At 40.7% G+C, this 16,172-nt stretch overlaps 1 protein-coding gene across 1 annotated transcript in view; it reads left to right on the top strand.

Moving 5' to 3' along the window:
- The window catches only part of LOC124605364 (huntingtin), a 511,164-nt gene that overhangs the window by 363,334 nt on the left and 131,658 nt on the right, over positions 1-16,172 (top strand). Inside the window, exons 40-41 of the mRNA XM_047136992.1 lie at positions 2,291-2,414; positions 14,812-14,939. Coding sequence (XP_046992948.1) covers positions 2,291-2,414; positions 14,812-14,939 — 252 coding nt within the window. The remainder of the gene's footprint in view (positions 1-2,290; positions 2,415-14,811; positions 14,940-16,172) is intronic.

Consider the following 16,172-nt stretch of genomic DNA (forward strand, 5'->3'; position numbering starts at 1 on the left):
ACAGCTTACAACGTAAAAAACAATTACTGTAGATAAGGTCCCTACATGTTTGAACCAAGTTATGTAGTTTCTGCGCACCCCATATCTGAACATTATGCCAATTCAATTTACTGTAGGTATAGATGGTGACTTCATCACTGAACTCAATTTTATTAAGAAAATCATCTTCAGTCTGCACTTTGTTAAACATTCCTACACAAAACTCAACTCACTTTTCCTTTTCTCATTCTCTTAAAGCTTGCAGTAGTTACAATTTGTAGGGTCAGAATGACAGTTGTTTCCTTAATACCTTCCACATTGAAAAGCTAGGTGTATTCAATTCTAAGTTGACATGTCTCATTACCCAGACTACAAATTTAAGACTGTGGAGCTCTTTCAGTTGGTGCATCAGAGACTACAGGCCAACATCAACCCGGCATCCTATGTGATACACAGCCAATTTATAGCAGTTTGCCTTTGAGGTGGTGGCTTGCAGTATGTAGTTTTGTTTTGTCTCTGGATTGTAACAGTGGACTTGGGTTCATTAACCATAAAAAATCTTGTGCACACTGTGCACTGTTATACTACTGCATGATGACTGTGGGAATAATCCATTCACACATGCCATCTAACTGGGATGTTGGAACTGAACGTGTTAGGTGGGAATAAAATTTGAAGATATACGGCATTCACTGCTGTACCAAACATTTCTCTAAGTTATTTGCCTTTTGCACAATTAAAGGTTACTTTTGTATAACTAATTTTTAAACACCCTATATATTAGGTATTTTGTGTGGCACCCACAAATGTTTGAAGATGCACAGTATATCACGATCCATGCAAGCTTTGATACAATCAGTGAAAAATTATGGGAAGGTGATTCATAAAGTAAAATATTAAAATTTAGGCTTTTGGATTGGATCTATGTGGCACACACAATCCCACATAAAGAAAAATACAGTGGGATGTCCAGTTTGGAATAACAACAGCAATGATAGGTGCTACTCTCCTCATCGAGGAGTCATTAAGTCTCAGATGGGCACAATGACAAAGAAAAAGAAAAAGCCAGGCAGTCGTTATTTTATGATGCCTTCAGCTGACATTTTCTTTTTCATGGTGCCTGTCTGTGACTCATCCTCTCCTTTCTGTGGTGACTAGCAATTTATCCTTTTCTTATTGTTGTTATTCTGTAAATGAAAATACAAAAGTTTGAATATATATGTAAATAAACATGCAAAACACATTTTGCTAATTGGGGTCAAACTGCAGGAAATGATGCCTGAGAGGAAAGGAACAAAAAAGCTCATGTTGACATAATAGCTGGAAGTGCATTCCTAGGGAGGTACACACACTTGCAGCTGGAGATAAAAGATCTTTGGCAGTGCAAGCTGCAGTGATTGAGAATACACATCAACACACTAACAAGTGGGAACTGATACATAAAAGACCAGTTTAGAAGACATATTGTGCAGTTCAGTACCACAACTCTCGGTTATTAATGGCAAGTGATCCACCAGGTTCCAATTAACAGGGTAATTATAATGTCAAAACTAGTAATAATTACTTCATGATTAATATAAAGTGTCACTATAGAATTCAATCAGTTGGTAAGCGAGCTGCAGCTACTGCAAACTTGGCAAAACTTGTTTAGCTAAGCATACATGGAAGACTATATCAGTCACATGTAGTGCTATGAGTGGTTTAAGCATTTCCAAGAAGGCATAATGTTGTTGGTGACAGTCCCAATCCTGTACAACCTAGCAAGTAAACAGATGATGACTATGCCAAAAGAGTTCCTGCTGTGATTTGCAGAAATCATCATATAACTGTTCGAGAAGTTTCTGAAGAATCCTAGTGTGAGGGATTCTGTGTGCCGAAAGGGGATGAATTGTGGGGAAATCAGACTTGGATTTTGCATCATCAGAATGCACCAGCACATACACCATTCCTTTTCTGCAGCTATCTAATAACAAATTACATTTCCTTTGTGCCCCACCCATGATATTCTCCAAACCTAGCCCCAGCAGACTTTTTTCTGTTCCTCAAACTTAAAACTTTGTTGAAAGAATGTTTTCTGCAAACCATAGAGGAGATTCAGGACGATGGGTACTCCCCTGCCCCCTCCAACCTCCCTCCCTTTTTTTCCCCCAACACATTTTGTGTGCAGGCACTCGTGTGATTTCGTGTATACTTGTTCACACTAACTTGGTCTGCTTGCATGTTCAATCAGTGATATTCAATGAATGACAATCCCAGTTCTTCAAAGCATGCGTTTTAATCTTAGTTGTTTCTATACTTTTTTTCACTCTAGTGTTACGCTTCTGGGTTGGATCAATCGCCAGCAGTTTGAAGAAACGTGGGTCGCTCTCTTAAGTGTTTTAAGCATGAGCCCGTCTGAAAATACTGGACCTGAAGAGTCAGCAGTCATGATCCAGGTGAGCCAACATGAATATTATTGTGTAATAATCTAATCCTAGTGTTTGATATGTGGTCCAACCTAATTTTCTGTGATTTTTCAGCAGGTACTTGAAATTTTGTTTGCAATGTATAGATTAAGCCTACCCAAACAAATACTGCTCATCTGCTCATCACACATTTCATGTATTGCTCAGTGTCAATGGAAAACCAGAGTTTATTTCTCATTACAGACAAAATGCTTTTTAATGTGGCAATTTGTAATATGCTCATTGAGTAGTGTGATCCCAAAACACACTTGTGGATATTCAGTTAAATTATAATGGCATGTCCTCTACCACTCTTGTTATATCTGCAGACATTTGTTTTTTCTTCTTACCTTATCCAACTTGCCCCATTTTGTGTGCCAGCAAGCATCCCACTGTGTCAGCTGCCACTAAGCAACAGTACTATTCAGTCAGTTCTGGAATATCACTTATTCTTTGTGTTTCATTGAACCATAAATTGCACTATTTTGTTGAAGTGATACGTAAAATTTCACTTTAAAAAACACTTAACCTGTAATGAGAAACAAATGAATTTTTCCTTTGCACTAGGCACTGTCTGAAAGATCTGATGAGGAGAATTTGTTTGAGCTGTCTTTGTCAACAGATTACAATAGTAAATTTGGAAACAGTATCTGCCAAACACCAGAGAAAATGCACTGATGACGTTAGGAGAAGCACTCATTATACTGGTAAACGTGTAGTAATCCTTAATTGAAATTGGAATTTATTATACCAAAAAATATGATATACAAAAGAAACAATGGAAGCACTGATCAGTGGATAAGCTCAGAACAAAAATGTAACCTATGTGATTATGAGTTTGCATTATTCTTTAGAGCACACATATACACACTATTGTTGTGACATTCCGGCATAATGTAGTTCTTCTTCTTCATCTTTTTCTAACTCTGCTTCATTTGTTATAGGCCTAGGATACTATTGTGGGAGAATGGGAGTAAGAAATTTGGTTACATAACAAAATACCCAGTGGAAGTTACAGTTTAGTTACAGTGATTAGACAATGTAGCTGTGTGTTCTCTGTGAAAGACTACAACTTCATAAGTTGAGCAGTTATATGCAAGGTTTTTTAAATATGTATGTACACTGTTCAAAGCCTACAGTATTCAGTGAGTGTGTGTCTCTGCTCATTCCAGTGTCCATCTCTTCAGGATTGATAGGTAACAAAAGGTAATGGGAAAGACCCATAGGTTCATTTTAATACCACAGAGCTTTCAATGCTTTACTGGGCATGGCCCTATTGGAAGTAGTAAGCTTTTGCTATCCACTGACTTTTCAGCTGACTTACCCGGACTGTTATAGGAAACCTACATTTCATTGTGGACTCTGAACTGTGATATTCATTCAGCTGTTTGTCTTTTTTTCCCAAGGTTGCTTTAGTTTTCCTACAGACTCCATTTCTCTTTCCTATAGCTTGCCATTCCTCTATAGTTTGGCAGTTCTGGTCTAGTCATTCCTACTTTGAAATTTTACACTGATTGTCAGTCTAATTGTTGTAACATCACATAATCTCCTACTTGGTTCTGGAATTTATTTCGGGTGGAAACTTCTTAGTCTCATGAGGTGAACGCATTTCTCGACTGCGAACAACATGAAAGTGTTTTATGTAAACTGGCATTGTATGATAAATTGCATATGGTAATAGATGATTTCAATCAAAGTGCAAGCTGTACATGAAATAAGACAACATATTGGCTACCAATTTTGTGAAACATTGTCTGTGGAAAACAGCAGTCTATAAAACTATAGTAAAATTATTTCAATGAAAGTAGTCTTGATGACATATAACAATTTTAGAGAGGAAAGTTGCTACTCACCATAAAGCGGAGATGCTGAGTCACGATAGGCACAACAAAAAGATTCACACAATTATAGCTTTTGGCCATTAAGGCCTTTGTCAGTAATAGACACACACACACACACACACACACACACACACACACACAAACACAAACACACGTCTGCAGTCTCAGACAACTAAAACCACACTGCGAGCAGCAGCACCAGTGCATGAAGTGAGTGGCAACTGTGTGGGGGTAAGGAGTATGCTGGGACAGGGAGGGGGAGGGATAGTATGGTGGGGGTGGTGGACAGTGAAGTGCTGCAGTTTAGACGGAGGGCAGGAGAGATGGTGGGGAGGGGGTCGGGGGTGGGGGATGTAAGTAGTGGAAAGGAGAGAAATATAAAGAAATTAAAAGACCGGGTGTGGCGGTGAAATGACGGCTGTGACAGGGAGGGGGCTGGATGGGTGAGGACAGTGACTAATGAAGGTTGAGGCCAGGAAGGTCAGGGAATGTAGGATGTATTGCAGGGAAAGTTCCCACCAGCACAACTAAGAAAAATTGGTGTTAGTGGGAAGGATCCATATGGAACAGGCTGTGAATCAGTCATGGAGATGAGGGATATCATACTTCGGGGTACCCCTACCACCCCCCGCACTCCTACCTTCTACATGCTTCCTGAAGTCTATAAACCCAACCACCCAGGACGCCCCATTGTGGCCGGTTACTGTGCCCCCACTGAGAGAATCTCTGCTCTCGTAGACCAACACCTTCAACCTATTACCCGGAACCTAACCTCCTATATAAAAGATACCAACCATTTCCTCGACCGACTCTCCACAGTTCCGTTCCCTTTACCACACAGTGCCATGCTCGTCACTATTGATGCCACCTCCCTGTACACTAACATTTCTAATGCCCATGGCCTTACTGCTATTGAACACTACCTTTCCAGATGCCCTATGGATTCCAAACCAACAACCTCCTTCCTAGTCGCCATGACCAACTATTTTCTCACCCACAATTACCTTTCCTTTGAAGGCATTACCTACAAACAAATCCAGGGTATGGCTATGGGCACCTGAATTGCACCATCCTATGCCAACCTATTCATGGTCCATCTACAGGGATCCTTCCTAAACACCCAGAATCCTAAACCCCTAACCTGGTTCAGATTCATTGAAGACATCTTTGCTATCTGGATTGAATGTGAGGACACCCTATCCACATACCTCCAGAACCTCAACAACTTCTCCCCCATTTGCTTCACCTGGTCCTACTCCACCCAACAAGCCACCTTCCTAGACGTTGACCTCCACCGCAGAGATGGCTGCATCAGTACCTCCGTCCATATCAAACCTATTGACCGCCAGCAATACCTCCACTTCGACAGCTGCCACCAATTTCATACCAAGAAGTCCCTTCTGTACAGCCTGGCTACCCGTGGTCATCACATCTGCAGTGACGAGCAGTCCCTCTCGAATCATACCGAGGCTCTCACTGAAGCCTTCACTGACCATAATTATCCTCCCAACCTTGTAGAAAAACAAATCTCCCGTGCCGTATCTTTCCAGTCTCCCACCACCTCCCAAGGTGCCACATTTCGGCCGTGGAGGAGCATTCCCCTCATAACTCAGTACCATCTGGGAATGGAGCAACTGAATTACATTCTCCGCCAGGGTTTCCCTTACCTCTGGTCGTGCCCTGAAACGAGAAATGCCCCGCCCACTATCCATCCCACCCCTCCTCCTGTGGAATTCCACCGTCCACCGAACCTACAAAATATATTCGTCCATCACTACACAACCCCTGCTCCAAACCCCTTACCTCATGGCTCATACCTCTATAACAGACCTAGATGCAAGACCTGTCCCATACATCTTCCTACCACCACCCACTCCAGTCCGATCACTAACATCACCTATCCCATCAAAGGCAGGGCTACCTGTGAAACCAGTCATGTGATTTACAAGCTAAGCTGCAACCATTGTGCTGCATTCTATGTAGGCATGACAAGCAACAAGCTGTCTGTCTGCATGAATGGCCACCGACGAACTCTGGCCAAGAAACAAGTGAACCACCCTGTTGCTGAACACTCTGCCGAACATGATATCCATCATCCCCATGACTGATTCACAGCCTGTGCCATATGGATCCTTCCCACCAACACCAGATTTTCTGAATTGCGCTGGTGTGAACTTTCCACATCCAACATTCCCGTAACCCTCCTGCCGTCAAACTTCATTAGTCACTGTCCTCACCCATCCAGCCTCTTCCCTGTTCCCATTCCAGCACTACACAGCTTTCATTTCACCGCCACACCCAGTCTTTTAATTTTATTATATTTCTCTCCCTGCCGCTACTTACACCCCCCCCCCCCCCCCCCCACACACACACACACACCCTCCCCACCCTCTCTCCTGCCCTCCGTCTAAACTGCAGCACTTCATTGTCTGCCACCCCCATCATACTATCCCTCCCCCTCCCCGCCCCAGCCTCTTCCTTACCCCCACCCAGTTGCCACTCCCATCATGCACTGGTGCTGCTGCACGCTGTGTGGTTTCAGTTGTCTGAGACTGCAGACGTGTGTGTGTGTGTGTGTGTGTGTGTGTGTGTGTGTGTGTGTGTGTGTTTACTGCTGACAAAGGCCTTAATGGCCGAAAGCTATAATTGTGTGAATCTTTTTGTAGTGCCTATCGTGACTCAGCATCTCCGCTATATGGTGAGTAGCAACTTTCCTCTCTAATATTGTTACTTTCCATCCTGGATTTTCCATTGTTCTTGTTAATTTCATGTATGGTTTCAGTCTCGTACAAGGTCATCATCACTCCATTTTACTCTGTGAAAAAGAGTAATACACATTCTTAAAGGTCAAAGGACTTGAATAAAATCAGAAGAATAAATTAATATTATAGTGTGGCTGGTATATCCTAGGTGACAGCAGGAGACAATGGCATGAAACTGCCACCATTGAGGTCTGAAGAATGCTGCTGAATAAAGCTCAGTCACTGGTAGTTTAATAGTGAAAACTCTGATCTCCACCTTTGGCATAATATCGCTAGTAACCATTGGTAATGACATGTGATTGTATTCTATGGAATCCGTTTATAAAATGGGTAATTACCAAAAACTTGGTCAAAGAGTGAACAGCTAAGGAAGTATTTAAGTTTTACGTAAAAGACATGCATTATAAAAAGTTAAAAAGAGAGAAGACCTCATTATCCCCTGAAATTGGTTCATTTAAACGTATGCTGCCCTCTATGGTGCATACGAAAGGTGGTTGGTATGACGCCAACTGGTAACAATAGAAACGAAACGTGTTCCTGAGCTATTTGTGTATGCTTATATGTACAATTAGCTGTCTGTTGATTGCCAAGGTTAAATATATCTCATGTTATCATTTAAAAGGTCAAGACACTGTTTGCCAGTAAAATGAAATATAAAACGTACATTTTACAGAAGTGAGGCAAGATTTTGCAAATGCTACATACATTTATGCATCAAGAATGCAAAATAATTTCAAATCATAAGTGAATCCTAGTCAAGAGAGAGTAACAAAGTAGGTAACAGAAATATCATAGTGCTTTTAAAAGCTGTGTGTAATCGTTGGGTACTATATTTTCATCACATACGAAGTAACAGCGGGCAAGTAATGTAAAAATTTGTAGTAAGGGATATGTGAAATGCATAATACATGCAAGAAATACAAAAGTTGTAATGCAGATGTTGTCATTGATGTAAAACATCTGTAAAATATTAAGATATTTTAATCAAAAAATAGTACCAGAAGCGCAAAATGGATCACAGTGCTTAGTCCATATTTAGATAGTATTCTGAAACTGCACTTATGGATAGTGTAGAATAATATTTATTCATACACCACCCACAAAAGTATGGTGTCACATATTTTGTTAATTTGTTGCTTCCTATAGTGTGAATAAAAACCAGAAGTGAGTAACTGTTTCGTCACTTGAGCAAGTGTGATCTATAAAGGTAAGTGTCAAAGGTACAAGCTACTTAAATGAGATTAAGCAGCAACTTAGAAAGCGTATGTCATGGGCAGGACCAACTTTATACAATGTGAGTAATAAAAAGAGGAATAAATTTAAACCATAATTCTGAATGATTATTTAACTTAAAAGAATAATTTGTCCCAGTGTAAAAACAAGGAGACAATATGTGTCAAGTTAATGGAAAAGGTAATACAATATATAAAATACAAGGCAACTAAATTCTTCATTAAAACATGTAATACATAAAAGGACTAGTGATAAGACCATCTCATTTATATAGTAAAAAAAGACTAATTGACAATCCACGAACAGAAAGAGCTTGACATTTTAGAGTAATTCAGTGAAAATATCAAAGAAAAATTCCTCAATAAAATCTACATGCTCATTAAAGAGGAACAACAGTACTTTTTTTGATGAATGTAGCTTTTATGTTCCAGAACAGCTAGTAGTAAATCGATTTTTTATCATCACATTATTCAGAACAAGCATTCTGAGGGAACCATGGTTAATAACCTAAAAGTACTTCACACACCATGTATAGATATTTTACTTAAGAATTTGTTTTGTTTGTTGTGGTCTTCAGTCCTGAGACTGGTTTGATGCAGCTCTCCATGCTACTCTATCCTGTGCAAGCTTTTTCATCTCCCAGTACCTACTGCAACCTACATCCTTCTGAATCTGCTGAGTGTATTCATCTCTTGGTCTCCCTCTACGATTTTTACCCTCCACGCTGCCCTCCAATACTAAATTGGTGATCCCTTGATGCCTCAGAACATGTCCTACCAACCGATCCCTTCTTCTAGTCAAGTTGTGCCACAAACTTCTCTTCTCCCCAATCCTATTCAATACTTCCTCATTAGTTATGTGATCTACCCATCTAATCTTCAGCATTCTTCTGTAGCACCACATTTCAAAGGCTTCTATTCTCTTCTTGTCCAAACTATTTATCGTCCATGTTTCACTTCCATAGATGGCTACACTCCATACGAATACTTTCAGAAATGACTTCCTGACACTTAAATCAATACAGGATGTTAACAAATTTCTCTTCTTCAGAAACGCTTTCCTTGCCATTGCCAGCCTACATTTTATATCCTCTCTACTTCGACCATCATCAGTTATTTTGCTCCCCAAATAGCAAAACTCCTTTACTACTTTAAGTGCCTCATTTCCTAATCTAATTCCCTCAGCATCACCCGACTTAATTAGACTACATTCCATTATCCTTGTTTTGCTTTTGTTGATGTTCATCTTATATCCTCCTTTCAAGACACTGTCCATTCCATTCAACTGCTCTTCCAAGTCCTTTGCTGTCTCTGACAGAATTACAATGTCATCAGCGAACCTCAAAGTTTTTATTTCTTCTCCATGTATTTTAATACCTACTCCGAATTTTTCTTTTGTTTCCTTTACTGCTTGCTCAATATACAGATTGAACAACATCGGGGAGAGGCTACAACCCTCCCCGATGTTGTTCAATCGAGGGCTTGAAATCTACATTGTGCCCTGAAATGAGGGAAATCCTAACAAGATTGGCAACCCATCCTCCACCCCACCTGCTTCCCTGCCCCACTCTAGGATTGCAGTTTTCATTCAGTGCAAGAGTTGCCATCAGACCAGAGGTAGTGGTCTCATGTGCATGAGGTGTGCCTGCTTGTGTGAATGTGTATGAGTTTTCCTTGCTTTTCTGAAGAAGGCTTTAGCCAAAAGCTCAGTGTGTGACAGTCTTTTCGTTGTGCCTTTCTGCAACTCGGCATGTCATCTTCATTGAAATATTTTATATCAGCTGCTGCTTTGTGAATGTGTTCAAACCCACCACTACTCTTAGGTGAAATGGGAGGTTCTCCTCTTCTTCATTTTGGGGAAGTCAACATAACTTATACCATAAGACTGAGCACAAAGATTGTCCCTTGTTCTGTTATGAGAGCCTCTGGAAGCCATTATGGTAGTGCTAAATGGGTGACAAATCCTTTCACAATTGTCACTGTGATCATGTCTTCAGTCAGTATCATAATCAGATAGCAAGAGAAATGGTCAGTGATAGATGAAACATATGTTATTTTGAGTCACTGTGGGAAGTGATCCCATGATATCAAGCAAAAGGTCCTGCAGCTCAGATGGGATTTAAAGAGAGATATTTGCTCTTTGTACTTGAACTCCCTTAGCGCAATGAAGACAGTTTTGAACTTATTGTTCTACATTTTTCTTTTGTTGTGGCTACCAATAATGGCCTGCAGTGAGTGCTTGCCTGTCATTTTCCCCATTATGACACACCTATGTACTAACATGACATTGATGCATCATGAGAAGTTTTTGGAACTGCTATTCATTCTCCAGGACCGTTTCTGATACAAAACATAATCTATTGTAATAATGTCCAGCAAGGTAGCCCATAATTACACTCAGCATTGGATTCTCTTGCCCTTTTTAACTCCTCAAAAAATTTCATCTTCTTCTAGCAGGATCTTAATTTTCCTATTTAAGGTGTCTGCCAAATGATTACAATTCTTTAATTTTGCTTGGCTCTGCAAAATCACTCACTGCATACATTAATGGGGAGGGGGGGGGGGGGGGCTGGTCTTATACTATCTACCAAAATTATGTGGCCCAGTAGAGCACGTGATTACGCACATCTGCACTTTTTTAATTTCGAATTTGGCTTAGCATTATTAACATGAGCTAGTACATTTCTTAGTCACTCTGCGTGTTCTCTTATCATACTTAAAAAGACAATTTTGTCATCCAGTTCTACTAGGCACATGGTTGGGTTTAAATCTTGTAAAAGATGATGAGCAAACTGTTGAAATGTAGGTAGAATTTATTTACTGCTCTTGCAGGCTGTTAGTTTTCTTGATATTCTGTTGTCTCCTCAATATTTACTGCATTCACTTGGGCTTGTTGGTACCACAAGGAATTTTAATGTCTCTGCTTCCAAAATGAGATTTTAACTCTGCAGCGGAGTTTGCCCTGATATGAAACGTTCATGGCAGATTAGAACTGTGTGACGGACCGAGACTCGAACTTGGGACCTTTGTCTTTTGCGGGCAAGTACTCTACCATCTGAGCTACCCAAGCACGACTCACAACCTACCTTCACAGCTTCAATTCTGCCAGTACCTCGTCTCCTACCTTCCGCCAGGAAGTTTCATATCAGCGCACACTCCACTGCAGAGTGAAAACCTCATTCCAGAAACATCCCCCAAGCTGTGGCTAAGCCATCTCTCCACAATATCCTTTCTTCCAGGAGTGCTAGTTCTGCAAGGTTCGCAGAAGAACTTCGGTGAAGTTTGGAAGGTAGGGGATGAGATACTGGCAGAATTGAAGCTGTGAGGACATGTCGTGAGTCTGGGTAGCTCAGTTGGTAGAGCACTTGCCTGCAAAAGGCAAGGTCCCAAGTTCAAGTCTCAGTCCGGCACACAGTTTTAATCTGCCAGGAAAGTTTTGTATCTCTGCTTCCGAAATTATCTATGCTCGCTGATAAAAATGTACTCTCTCGAGCCACATTCACTTGAGCTAAACCGAACTTCACATGTGACTGTTTACCATCTAAAACTTAATTTCTTGTTAATGGATCCATGAGGAAAATTTGTCCTCTCAAAAACTCTTTCTTTGTCACTATTGAAAAGACTTTGAATGTACAGCCTGATATTTTCTTGATTTTTTTTTTTAACTTCAGTGATATGTTATGTGGTTTATGGGGTTGTCAGAACGTGGCCATTCATTCTGGACTCCCTTGCATCCTCTTTAGTTGTGACACTGCCAAAATGGTTGATTTTCCACTATTTGGACTTCTTGTGTTTGGAAACCATTTCCTAAAGCGACATCAAAATTGTGGTCATGCTTCCAAACCAATTCCAATGTGAGCTGATGCTTTCTTCTGTCTATTTCCAATTCCACATTTTGCGAACTGTTGGGGTTAAATTACCTTTTTTCCCAATCCACTAAGTCTGCATCGTGACTGTTGTAATTCTCAGCAGTGAGTAGATTTAACAAACAAAACAATCACTTCTATCCCTATGTCAATGATAAAGATAGACTATCTGCTATTTATTTTCCTTTGCAAAGTTACGTTTCCCACCTGAGTGAGTCCTACCCTTCTTATTGGATTTGCTTTGTGGAAGGGGAGCAAGGGGCACTGGCAGAATGGCTCTCAATCACATTTCTCATATTAACATTCCATCAAGAACCTCAGTAACCTATTTGGTTAGCCAAGTGTTGCTATAGAGACAGACAATTTGCTCTCTCGTGTTCTAACTTTCTGCAGTAGGCACATGCTGGTCCCAGATGCTCAGGAGCCTTGAGACCTGTGCATTTGTAATGAGTGCATTGCATGCCAACAGTGAATGCACATCTATTGGTGGATGACTGAACGAATTTCTGGGCCACCTTGCACAGAAATGCTAGACGTACAGCCTCCCTTAGTGCACTTGATGTAGCACATTTCACCTCAGCACTTACCTGTGCGTCTATCCAGCAAACAAGCGTATCTACACAGTGAGCTTCTGCTTTTCCGAGTAGTACCTCCTTCCTAAGGTGGGAACCAGTAAATCCATTGCAACATTAATTACAGGTCTAGATGGAATTGCATGTGGGAACCTCAGAAATGAGGAAGTGATGCTAGCTGCAGGCACAGTGCTACTTTGTGGCATCACATTTATTAATGCCTCTTTAAAGAGCCTTTTCAGAGTTTTATTCTCCGTCTGTAATTCCTCCAAGCTAGCTTGCAATTCTGGACCCATCTTAAACTGTCCCTATGGCCTGGTTGTGGCCGTTCCTTTAAAGTACAAGCATAAAAAAAACCAAAAGTGTTCGGGAGCAGCTCCTGGTGATATCTCCGCATGTCGGCGGAAGTGGCAGAGTGGTTCTAGGCGCTTCAGTCTGGAACCGTGCGACCGCTAGGGTTGCAGGTTCGAATCCTGCTTCGGGCATGGATGTGTGTGCTGTCCTTAGGTTAGTTAGGTTTAAGTAGTTCTGAGTTCTAGGGGACTGATGACCTCCGATGTTAAGTCCCATAGTGCTCAGAGCCATTTGGACCATTATAACATCTCTGGCAGCACTGGCTCTAGCAGCATCTTCTTCCTAAAAGCAAAGCTTGTGACTTGCATTTGTTGATCAACAAAAGGCATGGTAGCGGGTTCAGCTCCTGGCATTGAGATGGCCCTTGTACCTGTGATGCAACCTCACCTGAAGGTGGCAGGGCGGAAGGTGAGGTTGGCTAGCTCCACACATCTGCAGCAGCGGTGGCTGTGGATAAACAGGGGCAGGCAGCCAGGACTGAATACGCAAAGCACTTGTCTGTTGCATTACAGCTCGCAACTAGATGGCCCTGCGCAATGCTGTCATGCATCCCCTCTGGGGTTTGTAATTTGTGTACTGAACCTCAAAGCTGATAACAGTTTGATTTGGCACCCTGATTCTGGCACCATTTTGTACAGCCCCCATGGGGGTGTAGTCAGGATTGAGAAACAGTGAGGACTTGTAATAAACATAGCTTACTGAACTTGAGAAAAAGAAACTATGTTGGTTTATGTGCTGATGGGGATTACATGATGAGGTTTTCAGGGGGGTGAGATAAGATAACTCCAATAGCCACATAGCATTCTCAAAGGGGAAGGGAAATGCAAAGATAAAGCAACTAAGCCATTTAGCATCTGCTGCAGATGGCAGCTTGGAACAGATGGGAGAAAAGTTTGTCGGACATGACTCCGAGACCCCTCAGTCTCAGAAGTCAGGTGAACCTGCAGTGTGATTTGTTTGCCAGGGCAGCTTTGCTAACAATGATTTGGCCTATTAAGGCATGAACAGGTCGATTATTGTATCAGTAGAAAGATGATGGATGGAAAGTTGACCTCTTTGTAAAATTTAAGTAATAAAATTTCTCTCATTTGGACCCCTTGGGTACCTTGTACACATGGCAGGTAACAATGAATAAACCTCATTAATTAAAACTTCTGGCCTAAGAGGCCATGGTCGAACAGTAGAAATTCTTCCTCCTGACATTTCGTTGCCAACTGCAGGCAATATCTTCTGAGGTGAGTTGTTAACTGAATGTGAATGAATAAACCTGTTAGGTTATATCTGCAGACTTTTGATTTTGAACATAGATTTTTCATTGGAAGTACAAAATGATGTTTCTGAATTTGTGCTGGTGAATATGTTGTTATTCATATGAAAGATTGAAAAATCAAATGGTTCAAGGTTGCAGTTGTGTCCTGGGCAAATTTTTGTCTCAGCATTTTCATAAATTATGTTAGCCAGTAGTGTGCAATTTTTCAGTACCCTCTAATAAGTGAGCAAGTTTCATACTTGTAGAATATGTGGACACTGAAGGTATTTTTCGCCTGTCTTGAACTCGTACATTATTTTTCTATTTAGTTTGGAATGTATTCAGTGCCCCTCCCCCTCTAAGAATGATATTCAGTTTTAACTTGGACCCCAAAGTCTGCTCCAAAAAAGTCAGATAAACACTCAGTGTACACTATACACATCTGGAAAAAAGTCATGTTTTAAATGAAAATGAACTTTTGTGCTGTGTGCTTCATTAAAACTTTGTTTCAGGCCAGCAGTCTTGCTGTGCAAGCCATCACGTCTCTTCTTGTGCAAACATTAATGTTGCCCATGCCTGGTAATCCATGTTGTAGCACCCTTGTTCATCAACCTCGAGAACGTGCTTTGAAGGATTTGAGGTACGACATTCCTGTAAATACATTTTTAGATGCTTATGTGTTTGTAACTGTTTATTTTATGAGTATATACTCTGCTGAAACAAAAAAGAAAGGTGTACAGAGCCGTAAAGTAAATAAAACACAGGTCTATTTTCAGTTAACAAAATTAGTGAAGATCTAACAAAAAATGAAACTCATTTTTAAATTCTGAACCCTACATGTTTTTTGACTGGATGCATAAAAATGAGAGTGTCATTCAAATATGAATTATAAAATTTAGGTATTCTAATGTACCTTAGCTAACCTCCTGAATGTCTTCTTCTCACCTAACTGGTGAATCATACAATGTTATGAATGTCATTTCATTAGGTACATCCACACTTCGGCAATCATACATCTTGCTCATAATTTCTGTAACCTAAAATTAAAATGAATATTGTATATTTGGTAACATTCTTAAGAATTTAATATGATGGCATTGACTCTATTCTTCGACATTTCAGTGATGAAACATATTACCCTCTTCAGCTCTCCTGATGAGAGTGTCCGTCTGAGTACCTTTTTGTGACATGCTGCCTCTTCTGGTTAAGGCTGTGATTCAGTGATAGATGAGGTTGTATATGCTGGTTAGATGGAGGAAGAAGTAGACAGCTCATGCATGAGCCCCACTTGTCAAGCCTAGTGCTGTCATGCACAGAACTCACTCATTGACCGAGGAAGAATCACCAGGACCATGTCTCTTGTCTTCTATTGATGAAGTCCACTCATATATCTTCCCCTTAGATGACATATGATTTCAATCAAGCTCAGTGCTGGGTCTCCCCCTCTGTTTTATTGGAAAATGATACTCTTGAATAGAAACTGATCATGTACTTGAATTTCCACCAGCCATTCCACAATGCTGTCCAATAAGATATAGGCTTGTTGAAGTATACTGGCAATTCAGTAACTCACATCAAGTTATGTTCAGGGAAGGTAATCCTTAACAGCTGATTTTATGGGCTGTTTTGTGTCCATGTGACACCCGTGCTGTGTGCATGTCACACTTATGATGCAGATTATCTGATGGACACTTCTATTTCTACACTGGTGCAATATGAGGTTGACTCTTAGTTGTCAGGCCCCTAGATCATCTATTGTAGAACTCAGTGAGGTTCTGATCTTGAGCAGTAGCCAGAATCTACACTTCACATTGTAATTCCGTCATATTCTCCCAGCCACTATGTCCTATTAATAGTGAATGCAATGAACACC

The sequence above is a fragment of the Schistocerca americana genome, chromosome 3 (assembly GCF_021461395.2).
Source record: "Schistocerca americana isolate TAMUIC-IGC-003095 chromosome 3, iqSchAmer2.1, whole genome shotgun sequence".
Classification (NCBI taxonomy): Eukaryota; Metazoa; Arthropoda; class Insecta; order Orthoptera; family Acrididae; genus Schistocerca; species Schistocerca americana.